This window comes from Thalassophryne amazonica, chromosome 22 (genome assembly GCF_902500255.1).
Source record: "Thalassophryne amazonica chromosome 22, fThaAma1.1, whole genome shotgun sequence".
NCBI lineage: Eukaryota > Metazoa > Chordata > Actinopteri > Batrachoidiformes > Batrachoididae > Thalassophryne > Thalassophryne amazonica.
In genome coordinates this window covers 15,187,334-15,206,466 of record NC_047124.1, presented here as the reverse complement: position 1 = coordinate 15,206,466, position 19,133 = coordinate 15,187,334, and the positions used below count along the sequence as shown (strand labels likewise).

Below are 19,133 nucleotides of genomic sequence, written 5' to 3'. Positions count from 1 at the left end.
GGCTTATGCAGCTATAGGAATTATTTTTTTACAACAATTACAAATCCCCAGGCTAAAAAGTACTCGTATGATGAGCCATCAACTACTATACTATAATGAACCAGCCAATCAATAACCAATCACTCAACCATATAGTTGAATGCATTCTTGGAAATCCCAACACAAACTCAGTTCAGCAATAAATGATAATTAAATCAACAGGTGACCTGTTCCACTGTCCAGTTTCCAGAAACCTCCAGTAGCACGGTGTCCGGGCTGCTTCCACCGCGGGCCGTAGTCGGCAGGATGAACTCAATGTTGATCTGATCCATGGAGGAGCAGGAGGACGACGTGATGGCTTTCTTTCTCCTCCTCCTCCGGGTCTCTTCTCGCAGGACTACGGGCTCTTCGTCGCTCACCTGAATCTGCTGGCCGTCCATCGCCTAGCTTGAAGGGGCGGAGTAGACAAAATCAAAAGATGTGCTTGGTTATCAGACGGTCATTTGTAGATGGCAAAGTCAGATGATGCGCAACTGAAACCAATAGTCCAAAACTGTGTTATCGACAAGGTGTTTGGTTACATGACCAATTGCTACCAAGTCTTACCCTGGTTATGTTTTTAACAACATGATCACCCACATTAATTCATACTTTTGTCCACATTTATTTTTATATGTATTTGTTAATACCATTATTGTAGGTTTAACTACGCTATTATACTTTATACACTAATTACCGTTTTTGTTTATCTTGTTAGCTTGCTAGGTACCGTTGGCTTATTAACGGCTAATTTAGCTCTTCTAACTAGAACTAGCTTATTTTTGTTATTTACAATTTTATTTTACATGGTGTAGATTTTTAATGATTCATCGGTTTATGTGTTCTTTTTAAAGATATCAGCATATAGTACCTTAGTTCTTACGTTTCCATTTGATAACATATAGATTATGCTTTTTATTTTCCTATAGTATGCTAGCAGAGTTACTTTAGATAGATAACAATACAGATTACATCATAGCTTCTGTTTCTATAATAAAATACCATGACCATGACCAAATCTTCTCTTCCTCTTCTGCGTGCCTCTTTTACTGCTGATATCTCAAAAGGTATTAGATGTAGAGGCCTAACATTTTGTATTCTTATTACTGTCCACAAAAGCATTATTTACAGAAAGTGTAAAGCAAATCCGAGATGGTGAGACTGGATTTTCATTCTACATTTCAAATTTGCTTATGGCTCCAGCAGTTCTACATGCACAGTCACAGAAGCACAGTACTTTCAGTATGTTTTATCTGAAAACCTAAAATATATTTAAATATAAGAGGTACATAAAAACAGATTTTGTACAATATGACCTCTTTAGTCACATATCAGTTGTGTGACAAATGTGGCAAAATGACAGTAGAGAGCAAAACACAAACACATCCTGGAGGACATTTGTTTAAATTTATTTTTGGCTTCCAGAAATCACATGATTAAATGTCTGGAGTTTCCCCTTCTGCTTATAATCTTTGACATCGGCTCAGGAAGTTTTTCATCAGGAAGCACATAACACAGCATGGATGTATCTGAACTCTGTGCCAAAGTCTGTGATAAATAAGACAGTCCGCACCAAAATAACCTGTAGCGTGACTTTTAACTGCAATATTTAAAAATATGTTCAGAAATAAATGCAAATTAATCAATTTGTATAATCAAACATTTAATATGGCCAAACTTATTAACAACAACAAAAACTTTTCGTTTATAGTGAATCAACACACACGCACACTGAATATGTCTTGGACTTCATATACATCAACTGCTAAAAAATACAAACATGTCTGCAGTAAACAATTCTCAGATACACATATGCAAGTAGGAGACAAGTGAGGGAAGCCACCAAGACACTCATAACAACTCTGAAGTCCATATGTTCAAGTCAAACTGCTGTAAACAACACAGCTGTGGTGGATCTGCATGTTGATTTGGCACAGGTTTTACACCAGATGCCCTTCCTGACGCAACTCCACACTGGATGGAGACTGGACAGAGGAGTGGGTTTTGAAGTGGGAAGCTTCTGCATGGAAATAGGTGCAGTTAACTGTTTTCTTCACCATGCCAGACTTTTAGTCAAATCATTGTTAAAATTTATTTAAATCTGTTGTGATGTAAACTGTTGCAAATTCTCCCCAGAACAAAACTAAATAAATAAAAAATTATATCATCTGCAAGCAAAGCTAATTCTAGCATTTTTTAGATCTTACCAATATCATTTATGTAAAAAATAGACAGTTTTAGACCTAATACTGATCCCTGAGGTACTCCATAAGGTATCCATGCATGCTGGCTTATATCCCCATTACTGCACAACTTGCTGCCTGTTACTTTTACCTTCTCACCCAATTCAGACCCACCCCTCTGATCACATACATTTCAAATTTATTGTACAATATGCAATGATCAATTGTATCAAGTGCTTTTTTTTTATCTGACTCCAGCTGAACAGCACAGTGGGCATATTGGTTAGCACTGCTGCCTCATAGCAAGAAGGTCATGGGATCGATTACCACCTGTGACCTTTTTGTGTGGAGTTTGCATGTTCTCCCCGTGTTTGTGTGGGTTCCCTTTGGGTGCTACGGCTTTCTCCCACGTCCAAAGGCATGCAGGTTAGGTGGATTGGAAACTAACTTGTTCGTAGGTGTGCGTGCGGGTGTGAATGTGTATGTCTGTCTATATGTGGCCCTGCAACAAACTGGCATCCTGTCTAGGGTGTACTCCGCCTCACGTCCTATGACTGCTGGGATAGGCTGCACCCTTAATTGGAGTAAGCGGTTGAAGATGAGTGAGTGAAATACTCCAGCTATGTATGCTTTTGGTCCAATCAGTGCCAAAGATGTTGATCTGCCTCCCATAAATTCATATTGAGTAACACTCTGCAATTTATTTTGTTTTCTCAATGTAGTTATCAAGTCTTGCAGTAAAAATGTTTGGTTGGTTGGTTATTTTTTGGTTGGGTTAATAACAACAACAAAAACTATAAATGTAAAATACATATACAAATAAATTACAGAGGACAACAAAGTGCAAGGCACACTTATTTTCAATGTGAAAGCTAAAGTTTTAGAGCCATGCTAATGCTCCCCAGAAGCATTTACTGAAAATAAAGTCTGAAGGACCTAATGATGTTTTAATTTACCCATTTTCATCTTCAGAAATTTCAAAAGATAGGTTTCACAATGCTTTTAATGACTTTCTTCACTATACTGTTATATCAACATCATTCCAGTTAGTAGGACTTTTCTTGACATTTTCTTACAGTCTTTGACATTTAGTTTCAGATTAAAGTATATTTTTTTTATAAAAATATTGTTGTTCGTTAACTTTATACATTTTATTAAGTAATCTGCTAATTCAACACTGATTAATTTGCAGTCATTTCTGAACATTATATTACATTCTACACTTAAAATAAAAAGTTTAAAAGCCTGCACCGGGTTGGTTTATAACGGTACAGGTCGGACAGACGGAGAGGCTTCAAAAGTGTGTTTTTTAACTTTGTAAACTTACCAATGAACGCAAAGGCAGAAGGTGCCGAAACCCGAAGCTCTGCGAGAACGTTTCCACATTTATGCTACATGAACAGAAAACAAAGCGAAGTGAAAAAAACAGAATTAGAACAAAGTCAGCAAACGATTCAGGAAGTGTTGTTGCAGCGGCTCCGTCAAGTTCACGGCCAAGTTCTTTTAGCCAACACAATACATCCGGTTTTGAATTTCAAAATAATAAATCATTCCGACAGCCAAAAATCAAAATGGTTGGTATTTCATTAAGAAGAAACTATAAATTATTTTCCAAATTTATGATTAGAAGAGTCATTTAACTCATGATATGTTTAGCTCTGATTTGTTCATTTCTAATCCTGTCCTGCCGCCTTTCTCCATTCACTCCGCCCTTCTTCGTCTCTCTACCACACTTTCCATTACTTTGGATAGTTAACCCCAAATATTTAAATTAATCCAACTTCACCACCTCTAGTTCACGCGACCTCACTATTCCACCAAGCTCCTTCTCATTCATATACATATACTACATCTCGCTCCTACTGACTTTCATTCCCCTTCTTTTCAGAGCGTATCTCCATCTCTTCAGGCTAGTATCAACCTGCTCTCTACTCTCACTGCAGATCACAACATCATCTGCAAACATCATAGTTCATGGACTCCTGTCTGGTCTCCTCCATCTACCTGCCCTTCACCATTGCAAATAAAAAAGGGCTCAGAGTCGATCCTTGATGTAATCCAAACTCCAGCTTGAATGCTACTCACAGCTGTCACACTGTCCTTAAACATGTCCTGCGCCACCCTCACATACTTCTCTACCACTCCAGACTTCCTCTTACAAGACAACTCTTCTCTTGATACCTCAAAATCTGAGTCAAAATCGGCATCCATTCCATGCCAGCATCATGACTGGTTCTACTGAAGCACCCGGTGTGAATTAGTTTGTCTGTCTATATGCATTGGCCTTAGGACAGACTGGCAGCCTGCCCAGGTTGTACCCTACCTCTTGCCAAATGGCTGCTGGGATATGCTCCAAACCCAGTGACTCTAGACTAAATAAATGTCTGGTTATGTAACTTAGAAGTTTTATTTTGAGAGGAAGGTACTCAAATGGGAAGCCTCGCATATGTGTAATAATACTCACAATTACACTAATAATCTGTATTATATTTGGCAAGGGTAGATGTTGTGCTTGGCAAGAAATTATTTCTCTTTAATCTCATGTAAGGCGTGCATAATGTGCATAAAATGCACACTGTCAAGCCAAAATATCACTCAAAATAATTTAAATAAATATTTCTCCACATAAACATTTTTAACGAGAATGAAAATTATGTTTAAAAAAAATTACAATAATATGGCCTTCATTTTCCACAGCTCTCAAATCTGTGAGAGATTTTTAAACAGGGATTCAGAGAGCACAACGACCACCAAAAGCAAAACCCCAAATAATGGAATACATTTCGAAAAATTTGAAGATCTCAGTCGGCCAACTGAGAAATGGAAAAACAAAAGTAAAATAAATACAAAATTTTATTTGGTAATAATAATAATAATAATAATAATAATAATAATAACAAACTTGCTCAGTGTAATACAAACTCTATGAATGTAATCTGAAACAAAAATATTATAAATCGAGCACACAGCACAGGTGTGCCTATTTTTCTGACAACTGTGTTTAGGAGCAACATAGAAGAAAGCCCTTAATTTACATTCAAATTAAAAAATAATAAACTTAATAAAAATGTTCTTTCACTCCTCACTTGGGGGGAGCAGGAGTAACAGGAAGACAGCGGATGGGAAGGAGAGCAACACTAGTAGCCAGTAAGCCAGTAGTGAAACTATTTCTGGTATTTACATTTGTGCACTTATATTTGCAAACTGTTTGTTGCTTTCACTTTTGATACTCTGTGTGCTTTGTACTCTGTGTGCTGAACCTCAATTTCCTTGAGGGAGTCTTCCCAAGTGATTAATAACATTCTATCTAATCTATTGTAATCTGTCATATCTGAATTATTTTCTCAATCTGTAATCTGTATTCTGTTGTGTGTTAAACTGAAATCCATTGTTCTGTTGTGCGTGGCTCACAAAGATCGACACGCCTTCTGTGAACTGACCAATCTCGAAGTGGGATGCTTCATATTGACGTCAGCATTAACCAATAGCATCCCTCGATAATTCGCGTTTCTACCCACCTTCTTTTCCGTACAAGGCGACTGTTTTGGTGAGTTGAGAAAAGTTCATTTAAACAATTTAACGTTTTTAAAAGCGTTTAATTTGATCGCTTACGACACAGTTTTGAAGATTTTGTTCCGAATGTAGCAATCGATAAACACGGTGAGACTGACAGCGTTTAGTTTGACCCTTAAAAAGACTTTTCGCTGATCGCTCCGTTATGGTTGATGTTTGCGCAATATGGTTGGTTTGTGGTGCATTCAGTTATATTTTCACACTCAAAATGACTTTGATGTGGGTGTTTTTGTTCCTCTAAGCATAGACGATAATCCTGTTTTCTTTTTTCGTCGACGTAAGCAACACATTAATGGAGTTCGTCGCAGATCCGCTTCGTCTTAAGTTGAATTATTTTTTTTTAAAAAAAACGACAACAGCAGCGTATGACGCCAGATGATAATTTCACAACGATCGGTTATTTTCAGACGAGTCACGTCGTAGTTTTTCACTGATTTATTATCTTTCTTTTCATCAAACGTCGTCAGTGCTGAATGAATGAGCCGCTACTGCGCATGCGCGAAGGAGATGAAAGTTTATAAACAAGAGGAGTCACGTGCTTACGAAACATTTTCACACACAAACACAAAACAGCCGATCTCCACACAGCCCGTGGATTACATAATACTGATGATTTGTCAGATTTTTCACTTAATTTGTTATTACTATATATTCGAATTCCATCACGTTTTTGTAAAAAGCACGCTATTTACATTGGATGGGAAAGGCAGAAAACACACTTTAACCTTTTCAGCTAATCCTGTGGTTTCCACCTTTTTTAACAGCTAACTCAACCAAATATTTACTCGACAAAACTGTAGTTAAAATGCTAATTCACTGTTCTGCAGTCTGAGGTGACATATGTAAATCACTAAAACCACAAATATTCATTAATAGAAATATTCTTTTCCTTAAAATACTTAAATTTGTCAGAAATCAAGGTGCCAGTCAAACTAGTATCACACAAAGAGTGCACATTTCCCCAAAGCCATAAAAGTCTGTAATTTTGCTGAACCAGGATCAGTTTTTAGCAGGTTATACACGTAATAAACTCTTTAATCTTCGAAACCAATGCTTATCTGTTTTAATTACTTAATTATTTTAAAATGTTTTTATGTGCCCATTTGTGAGTCTGAAATTAAGTATTATTGTTATTATTATTATTATTATTATTATTTATTATCATCATTATAAATTTTATTTATATTGCACTTTACATTTGATTCCAAATCTCAAAGTGCTACAGAGACAAAAATAACAGTAAAAACATTATTATTATTATTATTATTATTATTTATGGGACCCATTTGTGTGTCTGAAATAAGGTATTATTATTATTAGTAGTAGTAGTAGTAGTGGTAGTATTTTAATGTTTTATGGACCCATTTGTGTGTTTGAAATAAGGTATTATTATTATTATTAGTAGTAGTAGTGGTAGTATTTTAATGTTTTATGGACCCATTTGTGTGTTTGAAATAAGGTATTATTATTATTATTAGTAGTAGTAGTAGTATTTTAATGTTTGATGGACTCGTGTGTCTGAAATAAGGTATTATTATTATTATTAGTAGTAGTAGTAGTAGTAGTATTTTAATGTTTTATGGACTCGTGTGTCTGAAATAAGGTATTATTATTATTAGTAGTAGTAGTAGTAGTAGTGGTAGTATTTTAATGTTTTATGGACCCATTTGTGTGTTTGAAATAAGGTATTATTATTATTATTATTATTATTAGTAGTAGTAGTAGTAGTATTTTAATGTTTTATGGACTCGTGTGTCTGAAATAAGGTATTATTATTATTATTAGTAGTAGTAGTAGTGGTAGTATTTTAATGTTTTATGGACTCGTGTGTCTGAAATAAGGTATTATTATTAGTAGTAGTAGTAGTAGTAGTGGTAGTATTTTAACGTTTTATGGACCCATTTGTGTGTTTGAAATAAGGTATTATTATTATTATTAGTAGTAGTAGTAGTAGCATTTTAATGTTTTATGGACTCATGTGTGTCTGAAATAAGGTATTATTAGTAGTAGTAATAGTAGTAGTGGTAGTATTTTAATGTTTTATGGAGCCATTTGTGTGTTTGAAATAAGGTATTATTGTTATTATTATTATTAGTAGTAGTAGTAGTATTTTAATGTTTTATGGACTAATGTGTGTCTGAAATAAGGTATTATTACTATTTTAATGTTTTATGGACCTATTTTTTTGAGTCTGAAATAAGGTATTATTATTATTATTATTATTATTATTCATAGTATTAGTAGTAGTAGTATTTTAATGTTTTATGGACCCATTCATGTGTTTGAAATAAGGTATTATTATTATTATTATTAGTAGTAGTAGTAGTAATATTTTAATGTTTTATGGACTCATTTGTGTGTCAGAAATAAGGTATTATTACTATTTTAATGTTTTATGAACCCATTTTTGAGGATGAAATAAGGTATTATTATTATTATTATTATTATTCATAGTATTAGTAGTAGTAGTATTTTAATGTTTTATGGACCCATTCATGTGTTTGAAATAAGGTATTATTATTATTATTATTAGTAGTAGTAGTAGTAATATTTTAATGTTTTATGGACTCATTTGTGTGTCAGAAATAAGGTATTATTACTATTTTAATGTTTTATGAACCCATTTTTGAGGATGAAATAAGGTATTATTATTATTATTATTATTATTATTTAAATGACATCAACACCTCCCCGACCCAAGACCCTCCCTGATGGCATTTGCTTTTGGAGGTTATTGCTTGTTTTTTTTTTTTCTCAATCCCACAGACTCAAATCTGGCTTGAAAGCTCTGGTTGTCTGAGTAGATTTTTACAAATATTACGGTAATTTAGCTTTTGAAATCCAAACGAGTCGCGCTGTTGAAGCGTGTTGCTTCTTCACTGTCCGCTCTCACTTTCAGGAGTGATGATGGATGCAGATGGAGACAAATCGTACGACTTACTCCGCTGTGATGAATGCCTCCCCAACTCACCCGGCATCCCCACCAGCGACAGCTACATGGAATACGGTACAAAAGGCGCAACTAAGATTTACCAGCAAGTGTGGTTGCAGAAGCATTGATCAAGTTTATATTTGCTGTGATGAGTAATTTAAGGCCGTTCTGTTCAGATGACGTCTGTCTCTGTCTTTCAGATGATCTCCCAGAGCTGCAGCAGGTGCAGGAGGAGGAGGAGTCAGCTGCAGCTGGTGTTTACCAGGTGGAGGTGGGCGTGTCACACCAGGAGCGACACGGGCACACGTACGTGCGCTCACACAGTCCCGAGCCTCCTGACACATGCTGGCTGACTCAGCTGGCTCAAATAGCCACCGGTCCGCAGAGCCCACTGCTGCAGGGTTCTCCTCCCAGCAGGTAGGCGGTTAGACACACGGTGGTACTGTGACACGGCTGCCAGGAACTCATGGGGGGTCCGTGTCGTTCTCAGCTCCTCTCCCGTGTGCATCTCCGTCACCAGCAGTGACCTACATTCCTACGCTCGACCCCCTCCTGCTTTATCCGGCAGCTCTTTGCCGCCCCTCACAGGCCATGTCAGGAACTGGAGGCGCAACAGGGTAGGTTTTCCTTCTAACCTGAACATAAGTGTGATTCCAGATTCCAGTTAGGAAAAGAACTCCAGAGCAAAGTTCAGGATACTTTGTGACCCCACAGACGAGCAGTGAGTGCAGCTCCGCCGTGTCAACCAGATCCTCCTTGTCCGACGATGAAAACATGAGCTGGAGTTTCTCCTGGCCGGCCACCGTGTGGCACTGTTTTCTCAAAGGTAGTCTGACATTGACACAAACACAAACTTGTGCACGTGGAAATCGTTCCTTTTCATCTCAGAGCAGCTATTCTTTGTCATCAGGCACTCAGCTGCATTTCCACGATGACACTAAGGTGGAGTGGCGGGACGTCGAGGATCTAGACTCCGGTGAGGAAGATGCCGGCGACGAGGAGCTGCCCCTCTCTCTGAAGGTGCGTTACAAGGCTGTGAAGTGCAGCCCAGGTTGTGGGGGTGCGTGATGAGCATCTGCTGTTTGCAGGGTTACGGCTCCGAGGGTCTGCAGCTGATGTGGCATTCAGAGGTCGTGCTGTCTGGCCAAGCCGTACTGCAGCTAACCTTTGACCCCGGGGCATTTGGACATGCCCCACTGACTGCCCAGTGCCAACTTGACCACCCGTTCTATGTCAAAAACAAAGGTAGGGGCGGAGAACGCACTGAAGCTGCTTTCAACTCACGTCAAACAGCATCTCACTATTTCCTGCGCACGCTGTCAGGGTGGGCGTCGTTCTATCCGAGCTTGACCGTGATGCATTATGGGATACCCTGCTATGAAATGGCAGTGGGAGACGTGTCCCTCCCTCCGGGACACCGAGATGCCAAACACACAGATGACTGCCAAGCGTTTGACACATTCCGAAGGTAAAACCAGTTTAAAATTACAGCATCAAAACAAATACACAAAAGATTATTAATAATAAAAACATTTTTTATTGCTGTATTATTTACCAAAGCACAGTACCTTCTGTCATTTATTTATTTGTGGACTTCCTCAGTTCTGATTTCACTCCTCTCGACTTCTCGGCGGTTTACGTTTTGAGCAGTATGGCAAGACGCCGCTGCACCTTCCAGTCCAGCAGGAGCGCTGTTTCCCCAGATGGACATGCATCGCAAGGTACCACACTAAAAGTGTCTTAAAATTATAGCATTTAAAAATAAACAGCACCTCAAAGGATTCTCATAGTAGATATACATTTAAATATAGTCTGATTTGATTTTTCATACAATTGACAAAATTTACTTTGTATTGAAATGTAATTATTATGATGTACCTTCATTTCAACAAAATTTTATTGCTGATAAAGTATTTATTTTGGCAGCAAATATAATGAGGTTGCTCTCAAAGATCTTACAGACAACATGAAGGAAGGTTTGAAGATAATGCCACATTTGAATGAAACTGGGAACTTTGAATATACAATTACAACTCGGAAAACATACAATAAATCTGCTAAAACGTTAGTCTTCCCACTGAATTATTTTGACAAATTAAGTAAAAACACTGTAACCGTAACTTGTTATTATTAACGACTGTCACAGCCGACCAGTCTGTGTTGTTGTATCTGTCCAGCAGATATCCAGCAAAACCTGTGTTAGAAATGTCCAGATTTTACCCGGAGTTCCTCTCAGCGGGATCTCTAGTGGCCTGTGGGTTATTAATTGTGTCAATCACTGTTTTTCTGTTTGCATTTAACACAGTTTTTTTTAAACCTTTTTAGTCACATTTAAAGTTCTACCATGTTCCATCAGCTCCATGAAGCTAATACTAGCGTACATCGATTAGATTAGCTAGAACTTTATTGATCCCTCAGAGAAATTGAATTTCAGTAGAACTGTATAGCAGCATACAGGGTAAGAAGCACACAGAGGATCAAAAGTAAAAGTAAAAAAATGAAAAACTGTGCAATATAAATACCAGACAAATACTGGTTTATTGGCTACTACTGTTCCTCTCATTCCCGAGGATAGTGCACAGTAACTTTTACTGAGTAAAATACAGTGGTCCCTCCTTTATCATGGGAGTTACGTTCTAAATATAACCCGCAGTAGGCAAAATCTGCAAAGTAGTCAGCCTTATTTTTTACAATTATTATAGATGTTTTAAGGCTGTAAAACCCCTCACTACACACTTTATACACTTTTCTCAAACAGGCATTAACATTTTCTCACTTTTCTCTCCTGTGTAAACACTCTCAAACTTCAAACCTTAGTAGAAAAATAAGTCCAGTATTATAGAATGAAACCAAAGATCAAAACCTGTTTTCAGGCCCAAACATTTGTTTGAGAAATAAAAATAGAACGTTTTCCTATAAATAATTATGGCTTTTAGATCTAACGAATTAAATTTTAACGATCAACCTACGAGGTTGGACACAGAAGAAATTATTAATAGTGACTGACCAGTATTTCACAGTTCCTCTGACCGCGCCTCTTCTTCCTGGCGCCGCTTCGATGTCGCGTCTTTTTCCACTGAGTGACACCTCGGTGCAGGTGTCTTTTTCTGAGTGAAGAACACAGTTATGGGTAGTTGTTGGCGCGCTTGTTTCTTCTGGGTGAGAAGATTCTCATAAACAGACCCATGCAGAACACAATGCGCGTGCCCTCCCTTCGCGGTGATGCTGACTGGTGCCGCGACCGGCCTGCTTGACGAGGACGCAGAACACAATGCGCTGTAAAAAAACAAAAAAAACAAAAAGCATGCAAAAAAATCCACGAAACTGCGAGGCCGCGAAAGGTGAACCGCGTTATAGCGAGGGACCATTCTATACTCTGCCGGAATAACATTTGGTCCCGGTCTGAATAGAGTGAAGTACACTCGAGTGAAATCAGCTCTACCATTTTGTCAAATCAAGTGTTTCTACTCCAATAAGAGTTGATTTTACACTGTGATAGAGTTAATTTAGTACTATGATAAAGTATATTTAACTCTATTTGGACTGGGACCAAATGTTATCCCAGCAGAGTCAGTTTATTCTGCAAAAGTTACTGTGTGTGAATCCTGTAAAATTATAGTGATTCCAAAAAAATTACATTTTCCAGCAGAAATGTTTAAAGTAGACCTGCATTGAAATAAATGTGGTCAGATTTCAGAAAGAAATAGCTGATATGTATTTATAAGACCCTTGTGAATGCAGTAAAGTAAATCTGTAAGCCCAAATTTGTAATTCAGCGGAGAAATCTTCATTTAAAAATGACAAATTTGCAGCTAACATTTAGCCCTCTGTGAAAACAGTTTGTACAGCCGTATCATTTCCATGACGTCAGGGACAAGACGACGCGCTCCCGCCTTCAGTCCGATCCCGCATTGAAATTGATTTTATTTGTTAGTAATGTTACTTATACACGTCCTGGTTTCAACATCCAAAAGTAAGCAGCAATGAATGTGAGATACAGATCTGTGTGCTCAGATCAGCAACGACATCGACAGCGGGCGCCGTTCTTCCTCTCCCGCTCTCTGCCTCCGCTGCGCTTATTAAGTCTGCGGGCTCGTTAACGAGCTCGTTAACCGCCACACCGCCTGTGTCTGCTTTGCAGCCGGTGTTGTGCCAGATTCAGCGCACAACACCGGCATCACCTCTCTGTCTACTGAATGGAGCTGCAGCACACTTGGCACAAGTCCTGAGATTACGCTCGCTGTTTTAATGCGAAGCGGCCGGTACACGTGTTGCTGCAAGGACAGACTTCTTGCGGCAAAATCCACAGCACCGCATGTCTCGGCAATTGGAGCCGCAGAGCTCCATGGACGCTGAGAGAGGTTTATATATTTTTAATGACTGGGATCCCACCTCCGTATCCCACGCCGGTACCGGAGGGGAAAAACAGTAGATTTTCAATGCGACACCACTCAATCAAACGGGCGTATGAAAAAGTCCCCCAAAATAATTTTCAAGCACAAATAAAAGAAATGTGTACTCACCAAACGTGCCGCAAGACAATATGAAGTTTTAAAAAAAGTAGATCCTTCCGTATAAGACAAGAAAAAGGTGCAGATGCAAACTGACGTAAATCCACAAATTACAGTTGGTGCGCAATGCATGCTGGGAGAGAGGGTCTTCTCCGTGATGAGAGGGACAGTTTTGCGGAGGGCTAAATGTTAGCTGTAAATTTGTCATTTTTAAATGAAGATTTCTCCGTTGAATGACAGATCTGGGCTTCCATATTTACTTTACTACATTCAGAAGGATCTTATGTGTAAATGTAAGTCATTTTTTGGTCCAAAGATCTGACTGCATTTATTTCAATGCAGGTCTACTTTAACAGACTGTGTGGGCGTGTCAGAGATCAATGGATGGATGTCTAAATATCCATTTTTGTTTCAGTGGGAGAAACCATTAATGACTTTTTAATGTGTTTAAAACATACAGATGCTTGCTTTCCCGGCCACACCCACTCTCCTTATCAAAAGCCAATCAAAGGGCAGCATCTGTGCACACCTGGAAGCGGGAACGGCGCACCTACTAAGTGCAAGCGGCCAATGAATGCCTTCATGCTGTTTGCCAAGAAGTACCGAGTGGAGTACACACAGATGTACCCGGGCAAAGACAACAGGTGAGTGTTTCTGTCCACGTCCTGCCACACAGCACAGATAATTACACTAGATGTGTGTTCTCTGTGACCCCACTGGACCAATCAGATTTACTGTAGATAGTTGTGTGTCATGGTCTTGGGTGTATGTATGTACTTGAGTGGAATTCTAGTTCACTTCTGTCCTGCTCCCTCCCCATTTAGTGCCTTGTTTTGTTTTCCTGTTGTTGCACACCTGTCTCCACTTTTCGTTTCACTCTTCCATGTACCGTTAATGACAAATGCACCTTCTGCTTGTGCAACATTGTGGACAAATTGCCAACTCTTTGTGTGCTCAGAGCGATCAGCGTCATCCTCGGTGAACGGTGGAAAAAGATGCGAAACGAGGAGCGGCGGGTGTTCACCCTACAGGCCAAAGCTCTTGCGGACGAACAGAAAAGAGTCAACCCTGACTGCTGGAAACGCAAGCGATCCAACTGTGTAAGGCCATGCGCACGCAAACACATTAATTCAGTGTTGTGTACTGATTACTTATTTGTCCTTTCATTCTTGTCCCACAGGGAAATTAAGGCTCCAGACAAGAAGACACACGTGTAAATAAAAACTAACTCATTCACAAAGGGGGAAAAAGAAGAAGGTGGTGTGATTAAGTTACAGTTCTTCAGTATCACATCGTGTTGGTGACGGCCATTAATTGATCTTCAAAAGTGAAATTTTACTCACCTTTTCAGACACTGCCAGAAATCTGAAATGTGAGCGGCATGCATGGATTTTTCTATTTTAAAAGCCACTTTCACTTTTTTTTTTAATAAACAAAACATTGTTAGCAGATTATCCTGATCGTCTTTGATAATTGTCATTTGAGAGAAATCCATTTTGCACAAATTGCTGAACAGGAAATACATGAGTGATGGGGCAACCGTTCTCTAAATGAACTCCAGTGTTTTTTACAAACCTTAAAACTACATAATGTAGTTATTAATCCCCTAGTTGCTCCCGGTGTGTAGTGAGTGCCTTGCATGGCAACACCCAAACATTGGTGTGTGTGTGTGTGTGTGTGAATGTGAGGCATAATTGTAAAGCGATTTGAGCTTCTGATGCAGATGGAAAAGCAAAGCGCTATAAATGCAGTCCATTTACTATTTTTGCCATTAATACATATTACCGACAGCAGCAGCAGCATACAGCGTCGGTGATACAGTTACATTTCTATAGAATTACTTGTACTATAAACAAAAACCGACAAGTCAATGTTAAACGTTTTTGTTAAAGTTTTCATTGAAAAGAAAAAAGCTGCATGCTAGCTGATTTGGCTAACGGCAAGCATCACGTAGACTTTAGCTAGCTTACCAGAGGGGTGCAGAACTCAAACTGTTTTTTGTTTTTTTTTGTTGTTTTTTGTTTTTTAATGAACCTTAAAACTGCGTAATATAGTTATTAATACATATGATTACCGACAGCAGCAGCATACAGTGCTGGTGATAGTTACATTTCTATAGAATTACTTGTACTATAAACAAAAACCGGCAAGTCAGTGTTAAACGTTTTTGTTAAAGTTTTCATTGAAAAGAAAAAAGCTGCATGCTAGCTGATTTGGCTAACAGCAAGCATCACGTAGACTTTAGCTAGCTTACCAGAGGGGTGCAGAACTCAAAACTGTTTTTTTTTTTTTTTTTAATGAACCTTAAAACTGCGTAATATAGTTATTAATACATATGATTACCGACAGCAGCAGCATACAGTGCTGGTGATACAGTTACATTTCTATAGAATTACCTGTACTATAAACAAAAAGCGACAAGTCAATGTTAAGCTTTTTTTGTTAAAGTTTTCAATGAAAAGAAAAAAGCTGCATGCTAGCTGATTTGGCTAATGGCAAACATGTAGACATTAGCTAGCTTACCAGAGGGGTGCAGAACTCAAAACTGTTTTTAATGAACCTTAAAACTGCGTAATATAGTTATTAATACATATGATTACCAGTGTTGTCAAAGTAACTTTGAAAAGTTACTTTTTTTAGTTGCTTTATACAGTTACTTATGCGGTTACTTCATTAGCAGCTTTATGCAATTCCTTTATTAGAAGTTGCCAAAAACTTACAAAAAATAAGTAATGTAACTAATAAGGTATCTAACGTGGTTACTCTTAAGATTGAGCAATCAGCAAAGTAACTAATAGATACTTTTGTGAGTACTAACGCTTAAAAATAACCAAGTTAGATTATGAGTTACTTTACATTTAACAGCTGCCTACAATTTGTCTGCAGCTGCTAATGAAGTAACTGTATAAAATAACTGTAAAATATAACTGTAAAGTAACTAATGAAGTAACTTTTCAAAGTTACTTTGGCAACACTGGTGATTACTGACAACATACATTGCTGGTGATATGGTTACATTTCTAGAGATGTACTATAAACTTAAACTGACAAGTCAGTTGATCTTTTTGGTTAAAATTTTCAATAAAAAGAAAAAAGCTGCATGCTAGCTGATTTGGCTAACATCGAACATCTTTACTTTTGTTAGCTTACCAGAGGGACACAGAGCTGACATTATGTTGCGACTGTGTTATTTATATTGCCTGAATTTTGATTTTATTGTATTGTTTGATTATACTGTGTATATACAATGTTAGAATATTTTTAAAGGACTCATTAGCAGCAAACTGACCAGCGCTAACCTTAAGACCAATGCAGGGTTGATATAAACATCAGTATCCATTTTTCTTTTGATGTTATACCACTAATCAATTCAAAATAGGTTGGTAGCTTTATTTTGTCTTTTAGTTATTATTTTTTGGTAACTCCCAGAATGGCTGCCCCGTTCAATTGGTCTTTCTTTTGTAAACAAATGATACATTCTCAAGCGATTTCTCGCAAATAAGACAACTGCCAACAGTGAGCAGAGAGATAAGGGGCTTGTTTGCCAATGTGTAAAGCGTGTCATATGTAACATTTGCCATACTTGAATTTGCAATAGCATTTTAATGCTGTCGTACTGTGGGATCGCCTCCAGAGGGAAAGGAGCAACAGATTAACAAGATTTTATTTCATTGTTTTCATGGTATGCAAGAGACCTGAGCTATTTTCCAAAGTTTCTGTATTTTTCTTTCGATATATTGCAAAAACTACCATATATATTTTGACTTTGCTTTCATGTAGCAAATTGACATAAACTACATTTTGTTGAGATCGTGTAAAGACTGAATCCATGAATGAACCGTCCTGATTTTGATGTCATCACATTTTGCATGTTAACGTGAAGCAGATTTCACTGAAAACAATCCATTCACCACTTTTATTGTGAAATAAGTGCAAAAGAGTTGATTCACGTTGATGAAGCAGAGCAAAGTACCAGACATAAAGTATTTAACATTGCTTTTCATGTTCCATTTGCAGTGATGAGCAAAAATGCTTCAAATTCAACAGCTTGTTCTTAAGTTTTGCAGTAGGAGTCCATATCTGGAAGAGGAGGCGTGGCTAATAGCAGCTCCTTTCCATTTAAAGCTGCAGGTGCAAATATAGATGGTACATCCGGAAAGTATTCACAGTGCTTCATTTTTTCCACATTTTATGTTATAGCCTTATTCCAAAATTGAGTAAATTATTTTTTTTCCTCAAAATTCTACTCACAACATCCCGTAATGACAACATGAAAAAATGTTTTGTTTTTTGTTTGTGTTTTGGGGGGGGAAATTTATTAAAAATAACTAAGAAATCGCATGTACATGAGTATTCACAGCCTTTGCTCAATACTTGTTGTTATTGCACCTTTGGCAGCAATTATAGCCTGAAGTCTTCTTGAATATGATGTCACAAGCTTGGTGCACCTATCTTTGGACAGTTTTGCCCATTCCTCTTAGCAGCACCTCCCAAGCTCCCTCGGGTTGGATGAGGAGTGTCAGTGCACAGCCATTTTCAGATCCCTCCAGAGATGTTCAGGTCTGGGCTCTGGCTGGGCCACTCAAGGACATTCACAGAGTTGTCCTCAAGCCACTCCTTTGATGTGCTTAGGGTCATTATACTGCTGAAACATGACCCATCACTCCAGTCTGAGGTCAAGAGCACTCTGGAGCAGGTTTTCAACCAGGATGTCTCTGTACATTGCTGCATTCTTCTTTCCCTCAAACCTGACTAGTCTCCCCACAGCATGATGTTGCCACCACGCTTCACTGTAGGGATGGTGCCCAGTTTCCTCCAAACATGACACCTGGCATTCATACCGGAGGTCAATCTTTGTATCATCAGACCAGAGAATTTTGTTTGTCATGGTCTGATAGTCTTTCAGGTAGGTGCCTTTTGGCAAAGTCCAGATGGGCTGCCATGTGCCTTGTACTTAGCAATGGCTTCCGTCTGGCCACTCTACCATACAGGTCTGATTGGTAGATTGCTGCAAAGATGGTTGTCCTTCTGGAAGCTTCTCTCTCCACAAAGGAATGACAGAGTGACCATTGGGTTCTTAGTCACCTCCCTAAGGCCCTTCTCCCCTGATCGCTCTGTTTAGACGGGCAGCAAGTTCTAGGAAGAGTCCTGGTGGACCTGAAGTTCTTCCATTTATGGATGATGGAGGCTACTGTGCTCACTGGGACCTTCAAAGCAGCAGAAATGGTTATGTACCTTCCTCAAATTTGTGCCTCTGGACCAGAGGTCTCAAACTGATTCCAGAAAAGGGCCAAGAAGGTGCAGGTTTTCTTTGCAACCACTCACTCCACCAGCTAATTTCAGTGATTAACTGATTCCATCGTGGTTTTTTTTTTTTTTTTGTAGCAATTTTCCGTATGAAACCTTTGCATCAAAAACTTACTATGCAAGGAGACCAGAGATGGAAACCACCAAACGAGCATTAAGCCCCATAGCAATATATAGGCAAATGGTTAATTTCATCAAAATGAGAATATTTTAAGTGAACATAACTATTCAGAAGCCCATGTAACATTTTCTCTACCTGCTGGGTAGTTTTACATGTGGGTGTGGTACCTTTCTGCCAGCTTCCAACCAATGCAATTGTTATTCTCATGCCCACCTTGTGACTACAGGAGCGTTGTACATATTAACGATGTGTATCCAGTCCTCACCGCTCTCCAAACTACTGATTCCTTGTCCCAAGCCACCTCCTCTATGACAATGGAACAAGGGCTCTAAATGATGGCAATGTTTCACTTGACAGAAGTCTGAGGTGTGTCTCTAGTACGGATATGTTCATTAATGTATTTTAGATTTGACAAGGACCTTTAATTTTATCTCAACAGACCTATGACCTGTGTTGAGAGAAGACAGAAATATATATAAAGTTCTTTC

General features: G+C 38.4%; 2 protein-coding genes across 3 annotated transcripts in view; one reads left to right on the top strand and one right to left on the bottom strand.

Annotated features, from left to right (window-relative positions):
- Window positions 1–3,706, bottom strand: part of pik3cg (phosphatidylinositol-4,5-bisphosphate 3-kinase, catalytic subunit gamma) — a 31,508-nt gene extending 27,802 nt beyond the window's left edge. Inside the window, exons 1-2 of the mRNA XM_034163570.1 lie at window positions 3,529–3,706; window positions 207–426 (exon numbers count right to left, since the gene is read on the bottom strand). Coding sequence (XP_034019461.1) covers window positions 207–419 — 213 coding nt within the window. The 5' untranslated portion in view covers window positions 420–426; window positions 3,529–3,706. The remainder of the gene's footprint in view (window positions 1–206; window positions 427–3,528) is intronic.
- A 1,990-nt stretch (window positions 3,707–5,696) lies between these two features.
- Window positions 5,697–14,538, top strand: LOC117504304 (HMG box-containing protein 1-like). 2 transcript variants are annotated; one of them, XM_034163743.1, is made up of 12 exons: window positions 5,697–5,748; window positions 8,674–8,781; window positions 8,907–9,123; window positions 9,197–9,323; window positions 9,421–9,532; window positions 9,617–9,726; window positions 9,795–9,951; window positions 10,030–10,174; window positions 10,309–10,427; window positions 13,678–13,861; window positions 14,176–14,317; window positions 14,398–14,538. In XM_034163743.1, exons 2-12 carry the CDS (start codon window positions 8,679–8,681, stop codon window positions 14,404–14,406), a joined length of 1,425 nt encoding a protein of 474 aa, XP_034019634.1. In that variant the 5' UTR covers window positions 5,697–5,748; window positions 8,674–8,678; the 3' UTR covers window positions 14,407–14,538. The 2 variants fall into 2 exon arrangements, with proteins under 2 accessions (XP_034019634.1, XP_034019633.1); XM_034163742.1 differs by having other exon boundaries at window positions 5,743–5,861.
- The last annotated feature ends 4,595 nt before the right edge of the window (window positions 14,539–19,133 follow it).

Bases quoted from the DNA above. Each gene is read 5' to 3' on its own strand.
- LOC117504304 (XM_034163743.1), top strand. From the start codon at position 8,679: ATGATGGATGCAGATGGAGACAAATCGTACGACTTACTCCGCTGTGAT. The intron at 9,324-9,420 runs GTAGGTTTTCCT...GTGACCCCACAG, and splicing joins GGAACTGGAGGCGCAACAGG to ACGAGCAGTGAGTGCAGCTC. The intron at 9,533-9,616 runs GTAGTCTGACAT...CTTTGTCATCAG, and splicing joins GTGGCACTGTTTTCTCAAAG to GCACTCAGCTGCATTTCCAC.